General features: G+C 33.4%; 2 protein-coding genes across 3 annotated transcripts in view; both read left to right on the forward strand.

The window, feature by feature from the left end:
- The window catches only part of LOC113227609, a 53635-nt gene extending 51486 nt beyond the window's left edge, over positions 1-2149 (forward strand). The window contains exon 5 of one of the 2 annotated variants that reach the window (XM_026460572.1): positions 553-2149. In XM_026460572.1, the coding sequence (XP_026316357.1) occupies positions 553-1990 (1438 nt within the window). In that variant the 3' untranslated portion in view covers positions 1991-2149. The remainder of the gene's footprint in view (positions 1-552) is intronic. The other variant, XM_026460571.1, reaches the window with a different exon arrangement.
- Positions 2150-4346: 2197 nt separating this feature from the next.
- LOC113227531 overlaps positions 4347-16910 on the forward strand; it is a 19057-nt gene continuing 6493 nt past the window's right edge. The window contains exons 1-3 of the mRNA XM_026460471.1: positions 4347-4549; positions 5437-5489; positions 6225-8959. Coding sequence (XP_026316256.1) covers positions 4347-4549; positions 5437-5489; positions 6225-8959 — 2991 coding nt within the window. The remainder of the gene's footprint in view (positions 4550-5436; positions 5490-6224; positions 8960-16910) is intronic.

Below are 16910 nucleotides of genomic sequence, written 5' to 3' on the forward strand. Positions count from 1 at the left end.
GCGAGTAGTATTTATGCCTTATTTTGTAACATATAAATTATTAATATAAATTCAATTGTACTATTTTTAAAATTAAATAATATGCAGAGCTAAAAATTTAGTTGTGTACTTGGCGACTACCCCCGAATATTTATAATATGACTTTTATTACTTACTTTTGTTTATAAATGCTCTTAGAGTTCATTGTCAGCGAAGAAGTCCTACTCTTAAAGTGGTGCAAGAAAAAAGACGGAGACCAATGTAAAAAAGAACGTAAAATAATTAGATGGTGCAAGATTTTTTTAACATTAAAAATTTATCATACTCAATACGCACGCACACGCACATCCAGTACGCGCACACACACACACACACACACACACACACACACACACACACACACACAACACACATACACACGCGCGCGCACAGAGTGAAAGGTTTGTTACACTGCTTAAGTATAAATATTATGTTTTCCATAATGTACTGTTCAAATCCGTGCAGTCCTTATAAGCGCAAAAACGTCGGCAGCTTAAAAAACATGAAAATGTGACTTTTAATGATTGTCGGCAGGAAAATGAACGTATTAGGAAAAATAGTTATACCCAGGTTGTTGGCATCGATCGCATATATCATAAGCGAAATCGAAGAAAAGGCGAGAGAAGAGTTCTTCAGGATGAAGAAGATTGTTCAATTGAATAAGAAACGTAGAGTTAAGGTAGGGGAAGTGGAGGAAGTAGAGGAAGTGGAGGAAGTAGAGGAAGTAGAGGAAGTAGAGGAACCTAAGGTTTGTGAGGAGGAAAGTAAAATTGAGCTAACCGATCATACACCACCTTGCCTAAATTGCATTATTTGCGGAGCACCATCCAGAGATGTTTCATATATACCTGAAGCTCCAGAAGCAATAGATGATAATATGATAGCACAACTACATGAATTCAAGAAAAAAGTTGCAGATATTATCGCAGCTACAAATGACTTAAACGAACGACATTTGCTAAGAGACACAAACAGCTTTGTGAAACAAGCGACAGAATTACAAAGTCAGTTACAAGAAAGAGATAAATATGAGGAAGATTTGCGAGTTAAATCGCTAAAAACTGAAAACAAACGGAGAACCGACGATTTTATGAAATGCCCAGATTTTATTCCTGCTGATATTGAGTACGATAGTTTATGTCCTATGTGTCAACTTACATATTTAAATCAGTATGGTTGCCCAGAAGATAAACAGGAACTGGAACAGGAAACGAAGTCGTCTCTAATATCCCCTCCATGCTCACTACATGCGTCACCATTACAGCAAGGTGCAGAAGAAGAAGAAGAAAATGATGATGATGATGACATGGAAGGAATATATGAAACAGAAATTGAAGTTATAACAAGAGTTATTAGAAAAGTACATCCAGATGGTTCAATTACTGAAGATAAGAAGGTGATCAAAATTAGACGAGAAACCAAGATACCTTTGCCGCATTCCAATAATTCTGACCAAATGGGTCGTAAAGGAAGGCTTGCTTACCAAAACTCTAATACGTCACAGAGGTCAGAACTGTACCACGATAGTAAACAAGTAGAATATGTGGTACCAAAAGAAATGACACCTTTTCGTAAATTGTGTGCGCGTTCAGAAATTCTGTCTTCTAGTTCCGCTATGTGTTCTCCTGTAGCAAGATATTGTGTTTCTATACCAAATATAATATGCAGCAGTGACTTTGATATTAACAAGGATGCAGTTGATGAATTCAAAATCCTGAGTAGAAAAATTGAATATATACTGGATCAACACAAAAGTACGAGAAGAGTAATTATTAAATCTACAACAGGATACGATAGCTCGTTGAATGAATCAGACACAATGTTGTTGAGCTCGTTGAGCGAGGATACTCATTTTAATTTCAAAAGTTCGTCGCATTTCAGTTTATACAAAGACGTAATGGTGATACCGGATTTAAAATGTAAATCGTGTATTGATGTAAGCAATAGCGGAAAAAGTAGTAAATACGAGTAAGCATAAATCTCAAATCTCATAATATTATAGTATGTATACTGAATTAGAAGATGTTGCAAGAATAGAACGGTTTTGTATATATAAAGAACCAAAGCTATATTCAAAGAATCTTCGAATTAATTTAAACATTTTTGTCGTTCATATAACACACACTACAAATACCAGGTAAGGAGAAAAAAGATTACTAATCTATGCAGGATTCTATCAAAAGATATCGAAGAAAATATTGATTTTGAGACGTTTGACATACGAGATATATTTTTGATTTTTCACAAAAAAAATGGCACACAAGCCTTGCAAAGATGCTTACAAACCAAGATCCGGGAATACAATCAAAGAACAACTAGAAGGTGGCTTAGATTGGAATACATTTGCTGAACATTGTAGGGAGTTAGGAGCGACATTAGTGGACCTTTTCGGTCAACGATCAGTACAGGATCAGCAAATATTAAAGTTGCGTGAAGCAATTGAAAATGTGCTCGATGTCACTGAAAAGATGAAAGGCAAAATAAATCTATCAAGCAGCGTCAAAAACTTTGTTAAAACATGTGAAGTTATTAAAACACATACAGGGCAAGACCTCAACGATGATGATCAATCAAATATTATAGAAGACAGGTTGAAAAATTTAAATGGGCTCATAAATAATATAGGTAACATAATAAAATCCTTTAAAAGGCAAGGAGTTTTCACGGTTGAAACAAATAATTTTCTTCAATGTTGTAAGAATATTGAAACCAAAGTAGACAGTTGTATGAAGAATATACATAATGCTGAAGAAAAAAAAGTTAATGTCAGTACCGTTCAATTAAAAAAGCAACTATCTGATGTTGAGACAATGACACCAAATATGATACACAAGGGTGCAACTTCATGGAGTTTAGAAAATTGTATAAATGCTTGTAATGATTTCCGAGCTGAACTTAAAGGAAAAAGTGGTTCAAAAAAGTTGTCTATTATAAAACTACCTGAAATAAGTACAGAACACAGTGAAACAGTAAAGTTGACCGGTAAAAGCGAAAACAGTATTACGGAATACTGTCACGAATTTCAAAATAAATTGGAACCTAGTTTGACAAGTTCTAGCTCTAATAAGGCAAGCAATCAACAACGAATAATAAATAGTTTTGAAAAAGGTTTAAATAACATGTTAGACATAATTACTAAAATGAAGCAAAAAGAACTGTTGTCAGATTCATTGAAAACAATTGAAGGAACAAGTTCTCAATATAAAAAGGGACCCGTGCTCGACTTAGATGAATGTATCAAGGATGTTGCTTGCCAAAGAGATGTTCAAAGTGATAAGTGTTCAAATAAATCGTGTCATGCACTAGGATTGAACGAAATTCGAGTAAAGAAAACAATTGACCAATCAAATACTTTAGAAAACCAGTTGAAAAATCTAAATGAACACATAACTTACTTAAGTAACACAATAGAATCCTTTGAAGGGGAAGGAGTTTTCACGGTTAAAGCAAATGAATTTCTTGATTCTTGTAAGAATATTCAGACCGAATTAGGCAGTCATGTGAAAAAAATGCATGATGAAGAAAAAAGAGGTAGTTTAAATAGTGATCAACAACGATTAACAGAATATTTAAAAAGGCAACTATCTGATGTTGAGGTAATGACACAAAACGCCATGCAAAAGGGTGCAGTTTCAAGGAGTTTAGAAAATTTTGTAAATGCTTGTCATGATTTTCGAGTTAAACTTGAAGAAAGGATACAATCTGAAGAAAAAGTCACAGAACATTGTAAAGCAGCAAATTTGATCGGTTTTAATTGTAAAACCGTAGAAAATATTATGAAATGTTGTCAAAATATTAAAAATAAATCAGCCGAATGTTCGGTAGAAGCTACTACTAGTGAGGCTTCTTTACCGTTATATCAACAACAAATGGTAAATACTTTTGAAAAATGTTTAAATAACATGTTACAAGCAATTACTACACTGACACAAAAAGAACCATTATCGGATTCATTGGAGAAAGATACTGTTTACCAAAAAGTTAGTCACCGTGATTTAAACAAAGACGCAATATTATCGAAACGTGTTGTGCCTGCTGTTTCATCTGCGCCTCCGAAAAAAGGTTTGAGGATAGATTCATCAGAAAGAAATATGAAAATAAACTCTCTGTATGAAACAAAATCGAAAACTCGTTGCGAACAAGCTTGTCAATATGATATAATCAAAGTCGCAATACCATCAAAATATATTGTCCCTGTTGTGACATCTCCCTCTACGCAAAAAGTTCAAAATATCCCTGAATACAATGCGTATGACGGACTGGGATTGCACGAGACTCGAGTAAAGAAAATAATTACGAAGAAAAGGTACAGAGATGATACTGGTGAGATGAAAGAACAATCTGATATTGTAGTGCTAACAGAATCAAGGTACGATCCTTCTGTAAATCTTATGCCTGAAGACGTGGAAGATGACGATGTAACAATCAAAAGTATCGAAGTTCACAGTCTCAAAGACCTGCCTTACACTTCTACAAATTCAATTGAGAGCACTCCTGAACACAAATGGCCTAATAAATCCAAAACAGTCGGGTACTTCTTGAAAGATCGCAGTGAAACATTTAACAACTTAAGGAAAGCAAAATCAATGTTCATCTTTGGACTTACGTCGTCAACTGAGTGTTTGAAAAAGCGTTGCATTTCGTACTCAAGTTTATCTAAAGATGAAATTATTGCTTACAAAAATACAAATTCAAGTAATGTATGAAATTTTTGAAACATTGACTAAACCAAAAGGAGACTCTTTTACTAAAATTCTAAATTCTTTTGATTATTCTGTAAATAAGTAATGACGTGAATACACATTTAAAATATAAGTTTATTGTGTATTATTTTAGTTTTTGTACATATTACTTGGAAAAATTATATGTCCACATGACATTGTAAACAAAACAAATTATTAATTATCTTTATTAGTCAGGACGAGTATTCAGTAGCTTGGAAAAATACTTGTCAAGGACTCAAATATCCATCAAAACAAATTGGTTTTTGGAAAAGCAAAGTATTAGTCTCGTTATACCAAAAGTCAATATAGAAGAAAGAAAGAGAAGACAATTTCAGACTTAAATGTTTTATGCAGCTGAGAGAAACACTAGCTGCTGCAATTATAATGTGTCATTGTTGTCTTAAAGTGTTACAGGAACTGAACGAAAATACCATAACCGCTATGCACCGTTTGTGCCAGAGCTTTGACAAAGGACAAATAGCAAAAACAAGGAAAAGAAGTTGTTACATGTAGAAGTGATGGTACTCAAGTTCTAGGATACTTGGATACGAATACTGAAGAAGTCTTAAAGCTCAATTTAAGATCACATGGCTTACGCTTGGCAAGTATGAAACAATTGGTAGCACCAAATGGTCAAATCAATTTGAATAGTGTCGAGATATATACAAATATTTCAAAAAATACCTGTTTCCAGCTGTGCGGAGAAATCTCGCTTCTATACCTGTGAAAGCGATAAGCCCTTTGTCAGTACGTGCTATTTTCAAAAACTCCTCAAAAATAAAGAGACACGTTCACACCTGTATTTACCATCTGGTCAAAGTAGTAAGATGCATTCACCAGCGGGATCTCAGGAAGAAGAATTAGTCATATATGTTGAAGATATTTTCAACGAAAATATTTCAATAGGAGTTACGTCCACGGAAACTAAATCAGTATTGGTTGAATCAGAAGAACTAAATTTAGAAGAGCTTGCAATTTCTTTTGTAGATATGCCGTTAGAATCAGCACTACATACATCAGAAATTGACAATGGAATTTCAAGACAATTACAAACATCAGCGTTCCTGAAACAAACATCAGAACCGTATGAAATGTTTCAACATCTGCCATACGACAAAATAAAACTAGAAATACCATACACAATGGCTAAAAATATAGTTGGGGTTAAAAATCCGGTTAGTAAATTTAATGAATCTTTTTCACAATATACAACAATAAATGACGCGGTAAGGCCGGAGATTTCTTTTGTTTTGAGAACACCTTATATTTATCGGATAGATACAGAAACTACATCTAGCGATTCCTTAAGCTCCACTAAGAGACCCGACTCGTTAAAACCGGTTACAGAGATATATAACAAATCTGTCAAAATACGAACTTATCGCAATCCAGATGGGTCAGTAACAAAAGAGAAAAAGATCACTGAACACAGTTCAACTTTAAATAAAAGCAATATTGATGTAAGTGCTTTTTATACGTCAGATGAAGATATAACAAAATTCGAAGACAAATATTTTAATTCGCTGTTCAAAGATGTGCCTAACGAATTTACTGGAGATGATCTTAATTTCCTTACTAATAAGAAAAAATGGATGAATAGAGCGTCCAGTACAAGGAAAAGTAAGTCAGAAAAAATCAACACCAATGAACCGATGGCTGATCTAAAATTAAAAACGTCCATTTCTGGTAAAGTTGTGAGCTCAAATGCAGAGAATGCAAGCAATAAAGTTTGTTCGAGTGTCTCGTATGTCCATCCTGATATCAAGCGAAATCGTCCAGTCAAGGAACATTTTATAGAAAGTGAGAAAGTACTCCATTCGAAGATTTCGGACCAAGTTTCGAATAAAGATGCGCCAATATTTTCAAGAAAATCTAATACAGAAAGAACTAAGGCTACTTCACCGATGGTTAATCCTCAGTTAAAAACATCAATTTCTGATAAAATAATAAGCTTAAAAGCAGAGATTGCAAACTATGAAAATGTCTCTAACGATATCAAGCTTAATCGCGCTGCCAAAGAGCGTCGTAAAGAAATCGAAAAGGAAACCCGGGTTGAAACCATAGACCAAGTTTCCAAAGCATCTTCTATTGTTACAATACACAGTAAGAATGTCGATATGAAAAAGAATATTGTAACAAGATCCACGTTAACCGATGGAATAACGTTTAAGAATGAAGCAACCAACACAGATATTAAATTTGTACTATTAAATATGAACGAAACACCACCAAGCTTGGAACTGAGAAGAAAGATTAGAGAAGAATTCAACAAACTAATATCAAACACGGGTAAAAAAGCTAGTCAAAAAGACTTTAATAAATTTAGTAAAAAAATTTACGATAAATATGGAATTTACTTAAAAGCAACGCAGGTCGACATACACGACAGTAAAACTTCGCTTAAATTGAAACTCAACAATATTGAAGAAATCGAATCAAACGCATTAAAAGAGTTAGAAAGAGAAGAACAAATATTACAAGAAATACTAAATAGAATAAAATCGAAGACTAAAGTTCGTGTAAACGAAGACAAACATAACAGAGAAGATAGTATTGGTGAAATGAAACCTGAATCAAAAGATGACAGCTTGTCAGTTAAAAACTCGACGCTATTGAACACAGTGGACTACATCAAAGAAGGAGTAAATCACTTATTTAGTGGAGAAAGTTTAAAGTTTTCACTTGGAATAGAAAAAAACGACAAAGGTATAATAAATAAACCAGGCAATGTAAAGGTTGGAGAAAAAAATGAACCCACTAGAGGCATGGAAATTAAAAAAGGGAACAAAAGAGGCAATATAAAATTACAAGACATTAAAATATTGGATTCTTGCCAATCGGAAGATTCAGTTATTAAGACTTCTGTAGAAAAGTTTAACAAACGAGGAATACAAATATGGGACTCAGATGATTATCCAAGAGATCTGGTACATTCTGCTATAAACAAATTCAATGAGGAACTAAAACAACCCGAAAACGGAGCAAAAAAATCGAAAGATACAAATACTACGTATAATGAAAAACAAACTCAATCTAAAGAAGAAGAAAGAAAACCAAAGTTCGTTATTAAAGAAATTGAAATAGTTGATCAGCAGATTTCTACAAAAAAACCACCTGAACTAACTTCACAGAAAGAATTGAGAGCATTTAGATCACCTTTACATCCTGATAAAACTACAACAGATGGTGATGTTACTTCTAAGTCGAAGATAATTACCGAAGAACATGCGGTGACATCAGGCGACAGCGAAGTAGAAATGACAACGTTAAATGATATGTTTACAGCGGACAAAGAAAAACTTATCGAAAAAAGAAAAGCGGTACAAAGTGAAAAGGACAAAAAATCTGTTGTTTTACCTGAATCTGAATTTTCCAAACAAAGCCATTTAAAAATTAAAAGTACAAGAATTAAAGAAAAAGGGCGTCCGGATAAGTTTGAGCTACATAGTGTTTACAAGGAAGTATCAACAACAAGTCAAATATCCGAAATATCTAAACTTCCATCCAAGCAATGTAGTTCAATACAAAAAGACGACAATGTTTTTGTGAACAATCAAGAGGAAAGTAAAGTCGATTCTCCGATTGACCTGAAACAAATTAAAGCCGAATCGGAAGAATTCAAACGCAAAATAATTATTTGTAAAAAATGTTTACAAGCATTGAGTGGTTTTATTCCGTCAAAAATAGTAGAGGAAACAGAAATATCTGCAGATTGTCAGCTTTGTGGTCTAAAAGAGAAACAAAAGGAAGCTTGGAATGGAAAAGGTCAAGTCTGCGACACTCCAGGTTTGTCTCATAATAAATGTTACGATAGAAAAACTTGGAGTGAGAAATGTCCATGTGGTAGAGCAAACGAAGATCAGAAATTAGTCCTTTTTCACGATGCCTCTTATAATAAAGTAGATGAGAGTAAAGTCAACGACGATGTCAGAAAGTTTGTGATCAACGATGATGACGGAAAGTTTGTCACAACTTTCAACCCATGTAAATCAGATAAACCTGCGGTATCAACTGTAATCGCTGAACTAGACGTGACGACCGTACCAACTGTATCAACCAAACATAGCTTTGCGGAAATGATAGCAAAGAGTCTCGCAGGATTACTAGGAATAGAACAGACAAAACAAACCATTGCCTCGGAGTCACCTTGTCGATCTGAAAAAACGTTTTACTCTTGCGAATCTTCCGATTCATTTGACGCACCTTGTTCGATTTATGTACGTACTCGAGATGAGGCAACTAACACGAAAACTTCCAGCAGATATGATGTCAGATGCTTACGAGATCTTCCTCCGATTAAAAAGAGGCCAGTTAAAAACGATACAAAACGTAGTAAATGCATTGACTCAGATATTGCCTTAGAAATTACAAGAACGAAAGATCCTCATTTAAGAATTGAATCTTCGGATAGTTTAAATTATACATTGAACAAAAAGAAGCATACAAACACTAAACTTAAAAATAATAAATGTATTTGTAAGAAAAAGAAAAGATAAAACCGAGTTTGCATTTGATAATTTGTTCTGTAAAGTGTTTCACATCATATATTGATTTTTAAACTCCTAAAAAATTTCAATAAATTGGTCTCTAAACGTTTATTCTAATTTTCTGTTTGTGTTACGTTTTCTATCATATAGCAGTGAAATTCGTTTTTAAATTAGTTAATGTAGGTAACGTGAAAATATTAATTTTTGCTAATTTAAGAAAAAAATTGTTACTTAGTTCATGAATTTTATTAATGATAAAACATTTCTTGTTTGTTTAAGAATTATAGTGTAGTCCCTGTAGCGTCCCGTATTCCATTTCCGTTTTTCTTCTGGACGAGTTCTTTTAGATTTCATTTCAAAATTCTCACATCAACTCATGCAGCTTTGGTTCGATTCTTACCTTGTATTGTTCCTTATATTATTTTTCCTTATATTAAGTTTTATTTTGTTTTGTAAACTGTATTACAGCATAGAAAAATATTGGGAATATTTCAAATTGTTTTTGGTATATTCATTGTATTTGAAGGGTGTTTAAATATTAGGTCCTTACCTATGAAATTTATGTTTTATATAGACAGAATTAAAAAAAAAGTATGAAAAATATATATTTAATAATTAGTCCAAGTATTGACCATTACTGTCAATGAACTTTTGCCATTTTAATGTAAGTTCAGTGAAACCCCTAGGAATGGGAATCGATGAACTATTCAAAGGCATTTGTCTCCGTCTCATCGGATAAGTATAGAGTGTGTGTGCGTTATTACTGTTATTATTTTCGTATTTATTTTAAACTCATTTTTATTATTATTATTGTATAAAAGTCAGTTGGAGCATGATTTGGTGAGTATGGTGTGTGACTGTGTGTGTGGACGAGTGTTATCGTGGAGATAGAGGGGACTAGAGCAATTGACAAGACTCGGTTGTTTGACAGCAAGCATGTCCATCATCAGCAGCAATTCTTCACATTACACCTCTGTAGTAGTTGTTGTGTTAAGTCTCAAGAAGCTGTAATGAACAATATTGGATAGGTCGACCATACACTCAGAAGCAGCCTTCTTCTGACTCAATTTGCGTTTGGGACATGGTTTGGCTGTATATCCTGTGGCCAACCAGTACGACGACTGACGTTTTCGATTGACAACCAAGATCCACTTTTCAACACAAGTGACAATCCGATTCAGAATCCACTCAATTGAATGAGTGTACAACAAGTTAAGCTTGGCTTATTTATAATTAATTCCTCGCGATTTTGTTGTAGTTAATCAGTGCGTTCATACGGCACCCACTTTCTTAGCTTTTTAGTTTTCCAATTTGATGCAAATTAATCTATATCATTTTATCGCTATTGAAAGTTGTTGCTAATTTCGACGTTGTTTGAGATGAATCTCCTTCCACCATGGCTTTTAATTATTCGTTATCAACTTTCGTATCCGGTCGGCCATCTGGCTCATTACTGATATCAAAATTTCCAGAAAGGAAGCGATCAAACCAAAAACGCACTGTGCGCTTACTTGCTCTACCTCGTCCATGCATATCGTTGATATTGCTTACCGTCTGTGCTGCGTCGGTGCCACAACAGAACTCAAATTCCAAAATAACACGCAATTTCGATTTTTCCATGGTCACAGAAACAGACAAATCAAAGACAAATCGAATGTCAGAAAAAAAAATTAGTGATTAATTTTTAAAAAGACATATCATAGCTATTTTATATATATAAAGCTACAAATCCTGTCCCACTTTGAAAAATAGAACGCATTCTTCCCAATATGCTGAAAAAAAGATATTTTACCATTACACGCGGTTATAGGTTCCAAAGCGAAGAATCAAATATGATATGATCTGAATGTAGAAAGAATCACTCTTTTTTTCCAGGGGGTCAAAAGTTTTTTTTTCGACATTTTTTAATATAGATGCCATATAAGCGTTTTTATCATTAAAAATAGTTGCCGATAGAGATTTGCTCTGTTTGGCATGCAAAATTGGCATAATATGTGCTCGAAACTGTTTCTTCGTCATTTTCAAATAAGGCCGTCATTCAAGCATTCGTTAGCGGTAAAAAAAATTGTCCTAATCCTTTTGAAAATTGGCATGTGGGTCTCTAGGAGTGCTTGATAATAATTTGTGATCAACATTCGTTTTTCGCCATTTTTCAATGTGACCACCATAAGCGTTTTTGGATAATTATTTGCAGTCAAAATTTATTTCTTGCCATTTTTCAATATGGCTGCCATTAAAAAGCTATGTTAATGTTTTAAAACAAAGTCATAAATGCGGAGGTCTAGCGGAGGGCGAAGCCGAAGCATCCGTAAGCCACCAAACGTATGTAGTATACGGAGGCTCTATTACGATAACGATTCCAATAAATTGTATAATTCAGTTTTCAACATAGTGAAAACTGAACGTGAAAATGTTTATAAGTCCAAAATCATAAAACCATTAAATAATTAATTGAAATTTAGTGATTGGGCGACTGTGGGAATTCATAAAAGTAGACAAAGGTTATATGATCTTTACGATGAAAGGACCAATAGCTGTATTAACAGTTATAATGATTTTGTTAGGAAGTATTCGAAAATGTTACGTGCTTGAGTTGCAGCCAAAGCAATGTTTATAAATGAATAAAATTAAAAGCAGCGCGAATGTAGTAAAAACGACTATATTATAAACAGCGAAACTGGAAGAGTCAAACCTCGTAACTTAGATTTTAAACTGAGATTTAACGACAAATTGTAAAGACAGACGCAGAAGGTGCTAAAATATTTCATTTTCTCTTACTAACATTCCAATTTTGACAACTAAGTCGTTAAATTCATCTCCCTCCGCCGCTGAATCCTTACTAAAAGAAAATAATGCAGTTAGTATTACTAATTTAAGGTTCCGTCGCGTATTTCCAAACGACATTGTTAAAGCCTTTAAGTCTACTGACATGAAAAATACTGCGGACGTTGATGGTATTTCAGTCAGAGTAATTAGTTCTTTAGTTGATTGTATTGCGCATGAGTCTTTAAAAAGCAAAGTAAAGTTATTTTTTTTTTCAAATCTGGAAGTCTTTCAAACCCCACCAATTTCGGACCTATTTCAATACTACTCTACTACCAACTCTCAGTAGAATATTTGAAAAAAATTTTATAGTAAGAACTTTAATGTCTCCTAGACAATTTGGTTTCAATCGGTTTGATGCATGGGAAGACTCACATGACGCTTTTGGTGTGTTCTGTGACCTTTCCAAGGCTTTTGATTGTCATTATTGATACTCTGGTCAGGAAACTTCGCCGTTATGGCGTGTCGGGACGTGACATCGACGGTTTTAAATCGTATTTGAGTGGTAGGGTACAGAAGGATGTTAACGGTACGAGATCATCAGGGTCTGCAATTAGCATGGGTGTCCGTCAAAGTTCAATTCTAGGCCCATTTTTGTTTTTAGTTTACATTAATGACTTACCTAGCCTCATGGAGGGTATAAAACATGATATAGTATTGTTTGCTGATGATACTTCCTTATTGTTTAAAGTTTTTTTTAACTTTAACTGTAATAAAATGTATTGGTGCCTAAAATAATAAACTTTAGGCAGCTATGTTCCTACGACGATGAACAATTCTATATCTAAAGTAGTTGATTAATTTGCTGTTAATAACCTGACCCTTAATGAGAAAAAAACAAGTTGTGTGAAACTTACATTACCCAATGTTAGAGACGGTTACAAACATTGTAGTTAGAAACGAAAGATTGAATCTTGTTGATACAGTTGTATTAGGTATAACTTTAAATGCTAAATTGCAATTGCATACGTGGACCACATATAAGTAAGTTATCAAAACGGCTTAGCTCTGCAGTGTACGCGATTAAAAAAATTTGGAAACTTTCAGACGTCAAAACCGCTAGATTGGTTTACTTCAGCTACTTTCACAGTCTAATGACATACGGCATTTTGCTTTGGGGTAATGCCGCCGATATCAATAGAATCTTTGTCCTGCAGAAACGTGCGGTTAGGGTAATTTACAATCTTTGCCCCAGAGTATCTTTGAGAGATAAGTTTAAGGAAATTAATATTCTTACATCCACATCACAGTATATCTATGAAAATGTAATTTATGTTAAGAGGAATAGCAATTTCTTTATGAAAAATAGTGACAGACATAACATTAATACGAGGAATAAAAATAAACTAGCTGTTCTTGATAGGGTTTCTTCACAAAGTCACAAATTCATTTAGGGCGCTATATATATGCTTCTATAACAAGATTCCCGTTAATATACAAAAGTTGCCATTGACGAGGTTTAAAACTATAATGTAAGTGAATTCAAAGGTTATTTTACAACTTCTGCATACTTGGATGACAAAAATCTGTGGTAGTAACCCGTTTAGCTCATGGAGGTAGCCTCGATCTCTGATGTTTGAAGGAAAAAAAATGTATTGTAAATGTTGAATGTGTACAAATGTTATTTACAAAGAGCAACCCCTAGAGTTTCTTGCTCATTCTTCTCAGGGGAATTACTTACGAATGAGCGGTGGAGTTTAACCAATGTGACGATTTCAAGTAAATAATAAATAAATAAGTAAATAAAATTGTTTATTGAATAACGTATTGTACAAATAATAAATAAAGACTAATTATGCGAATAATACTAATTATGTAAAATATAACACATATACCTGAACTAGGAGAATCCTGTATTTCAGATAAAAAATAGTAATTGTAAAGGTATATACGAATATATGATGAATATAAGAATATATGATGTTTAAATTATAAACAAAAAAAATAAAATTGAAATATAAACATGAAATGCAAATCATATACCTATTACACTCAACGTAGACAACATTTATTTTGGGATAATTAATAAATTCTCTGTATCATCGTAGGACATATTTTGAAAGAATTCTTGGAGAATTTTCTTAACCTTTATGTAACAAAAATGATATATGGCCAGTTTGGCGTTTAATTTATTGTACAAAATTGGCCCAAGAAATACAAAAAATCTGGAAATAAACGCATGTTTTGATGATACAATTTTGGGGTAGACAATATATTTCCATCTTTTGTTAGTGTTTTCAATACTATATGGGAGTGCAATGTGCTGTTTGATAACTGTGGACTTAATAAATAATTGCCTTACAGTTAGTACTTTACATGACAGAAGGTTAGTGGGGTAAAGGAAGGAAGTCTCTCAATGGTTAGTAATGAAGTTTTAGCAATACCACCCCAAGATGTAATGCAATATGTAATAATTGATTGACAAATGGCATAATAAATAAAAAAATAAGTTGCCTGATTATTTTAAAATCAGCAAAAGCGCGTAGTTTTTTAAACACATACATTAGCTTACGGATTCGACCGCTTGGTGCTTCGATATGGTGCTTAAAAGAGAGGTCTATTATAACACCTAAATACTTACCTTGTTAGTAATAGCAATGTCTGGACACTTGCACAGGTTGTTAGTAGTCTCCTTACAATGGTGAGCATAAAGTTGTGTGTTAGTTATAACAGACTTTGGTTTTCGCATATAGAACTGCATGAAATAAAGTTGAGTACAAGATCTCACAATTGTTCAAAATGTAAGGCATACTTCCCGATGTAGTGAAAATTAGATACTTATAGCGTTGTTGTCGCTTGATCGTCTCTCTGTTAGATTTTTTTTTCGAAGCTATGCTAAAGAGAAGTAAAAAAATGCCGAATAATCACACCAAATTTCTGGGCTCAAACTAAAGAATTTCCTGTGCTATGAGTACCAGAGTAACGATAACTCTGAGGGCAACACTCTGATCACCCAGACTAGAATCAACTTAAAAATGTTTGGTTTATAAATTGGCTCAAATCGGGGATTGAATCTGAAACCTCCTCATCAAGCGCCCATAATAATAAATAATCGCTGTGCCACTGAAGAGCATAAGCACACCCCGTAAATTGAACCCGACTACGCGCTGTAGGCGGAGCCCGACCCCACCTTTGGGGTATAGGGTTCGTACATACTATAATTATAATTTTAATTAGAAACTCTAGGTAAAATTCAATATATCTAACTTCAAAACTTCCCAGTATTAGCAATCGGCATTTTCATGGGTATATAAGGACCTAATATTTACTTACTTATTTTCATCATTCATAGTATGCTCGCTATTCCATTCATTCTCCTGATTAGAAATAGTCACTACCAGTGTAACGACTAACTCTATTCAACGATGTTATTTATTTATTCATGTTATTAATTTATATATTCTAGTTTTAACTTAGCAACAGTGGTCCATGAAATACACACTTTAAATACATACAAGTTTTTTATAACATCAAGTGACGGGACGTACAAGTCGTGCGCCTGATGGTAAGCTGCACGCCTGTCCATGACAGTTACGGTGCCACTCAGAGCTTTAAATTGCAAAGATCTGAGGGGCATTACCACTGCGCCCGTCACCCTAAGTTGACAAGTCCCATGTGCATTGTGTAATTTCACAAGAAATTAAACAATTTCGATGGGTCTTGAGTATAAGGGCCAAACTAACAATTTGACCATTGTCGCTTCTTTGTGAGAACTCCTTTATTTCATTATAAAATGAAGCATTTCCCACAAAAAAGTGACAATGATCAAACTGTAAGTTTGGCTCTTATATATCCCATCGATTTACACGAATTACTAAGAATTGTCAGCGCCGCGTGTGGTGTGACGCAATCTGGCGTTAGGTTTCTGAATCGCCGATATAAGACACCCTTCAAGTTATGTCATGTGTATTGCCGTATATAGTTGTTTTCATGACATTTGAAATTGATAATGAATTATAAGTTTACTGTTAAATAAAATATTTTATTTTTACTTGATAACGAGAGAATTGGTGAGTTCACGGTTATTCTTTAAAATATAGTAAATAGTTTTTAAAAGTTTTTTATTCTTAACATTTTATTTTGTTTATAATTTCAGTAAGATCCGCCTGGAAAGATTTTCTATTTTGAAGCTAAAGGCATATAATAATTGTATTATATAATTAAATAAATAATATAAAATAGCAGTAGTACAACATCAAAATGAGTAGGAACTCATCTAAAGACTTCGAAGCTATCATTGACAAATATTTTAGCAAAACTAATGTTGCGGGAAATATTGATGAATTTATAACTGCCTGTCAGAATTTAAAATCTTTTATTTTTGATGCAAATAACAAAGGTAGAGTAATAACTTCCAAGGACCTTTTCGGCGGAAAAAAAATTAGTAACACTTTGAAAGAATCTTTGCCTTCCAATTCTAAGCTAGAACAAAGTGTTCATAATTTAAACGAAAAAATCGTTAATAATATTCGTATAGAATCATTGGATAATGTTAATAATATTGTAAAAAATAAACCAAATCAGGCATGTTGTACAAGAACAGATGAAAATTCACGAACTTTAAATGAATTAAAAATTAGATCAGATCTCATTATGCACATAATAGCTAAACTTAAGCTAGCAAATAGTATTTCTTCTAGTATAAACTTACAAACCGATCAGTTTCAAAAGTACGTAGAATTGTTTGATAAAAGTAAACTAGGAGAATTAGAAAAATCTTATGCAACAACATCTAGAAAACAAGTTTCGCCGCATTTGAAATTGGAAACTTCTCAAATGAAGGATAAAGGTATTCCAGAGTTAAAACTTAGAAAAAGAGATGATTATTCTAATACTAGTATAGTTCTAGTAAAACCTA

The sequence above is a fragment of the Hyposmocoma kahamanoa genome, unplaced genomic scaffold (assembly GCF_003589595.1).
Source record: "Hyposmocoma kahamanoa isolate Upper Pololo Valley unplaced genomic scaffold, ASM358959v1 211, whole genome shotgun sequence".
NCBI classification, from domain to species: Eukaryota; Metazoa; Arthropoda; class Insecta; order Lepidoptera; family Cosmopterigidae; genus Hyposmocoma; species Hyposmocoma kahamanoa.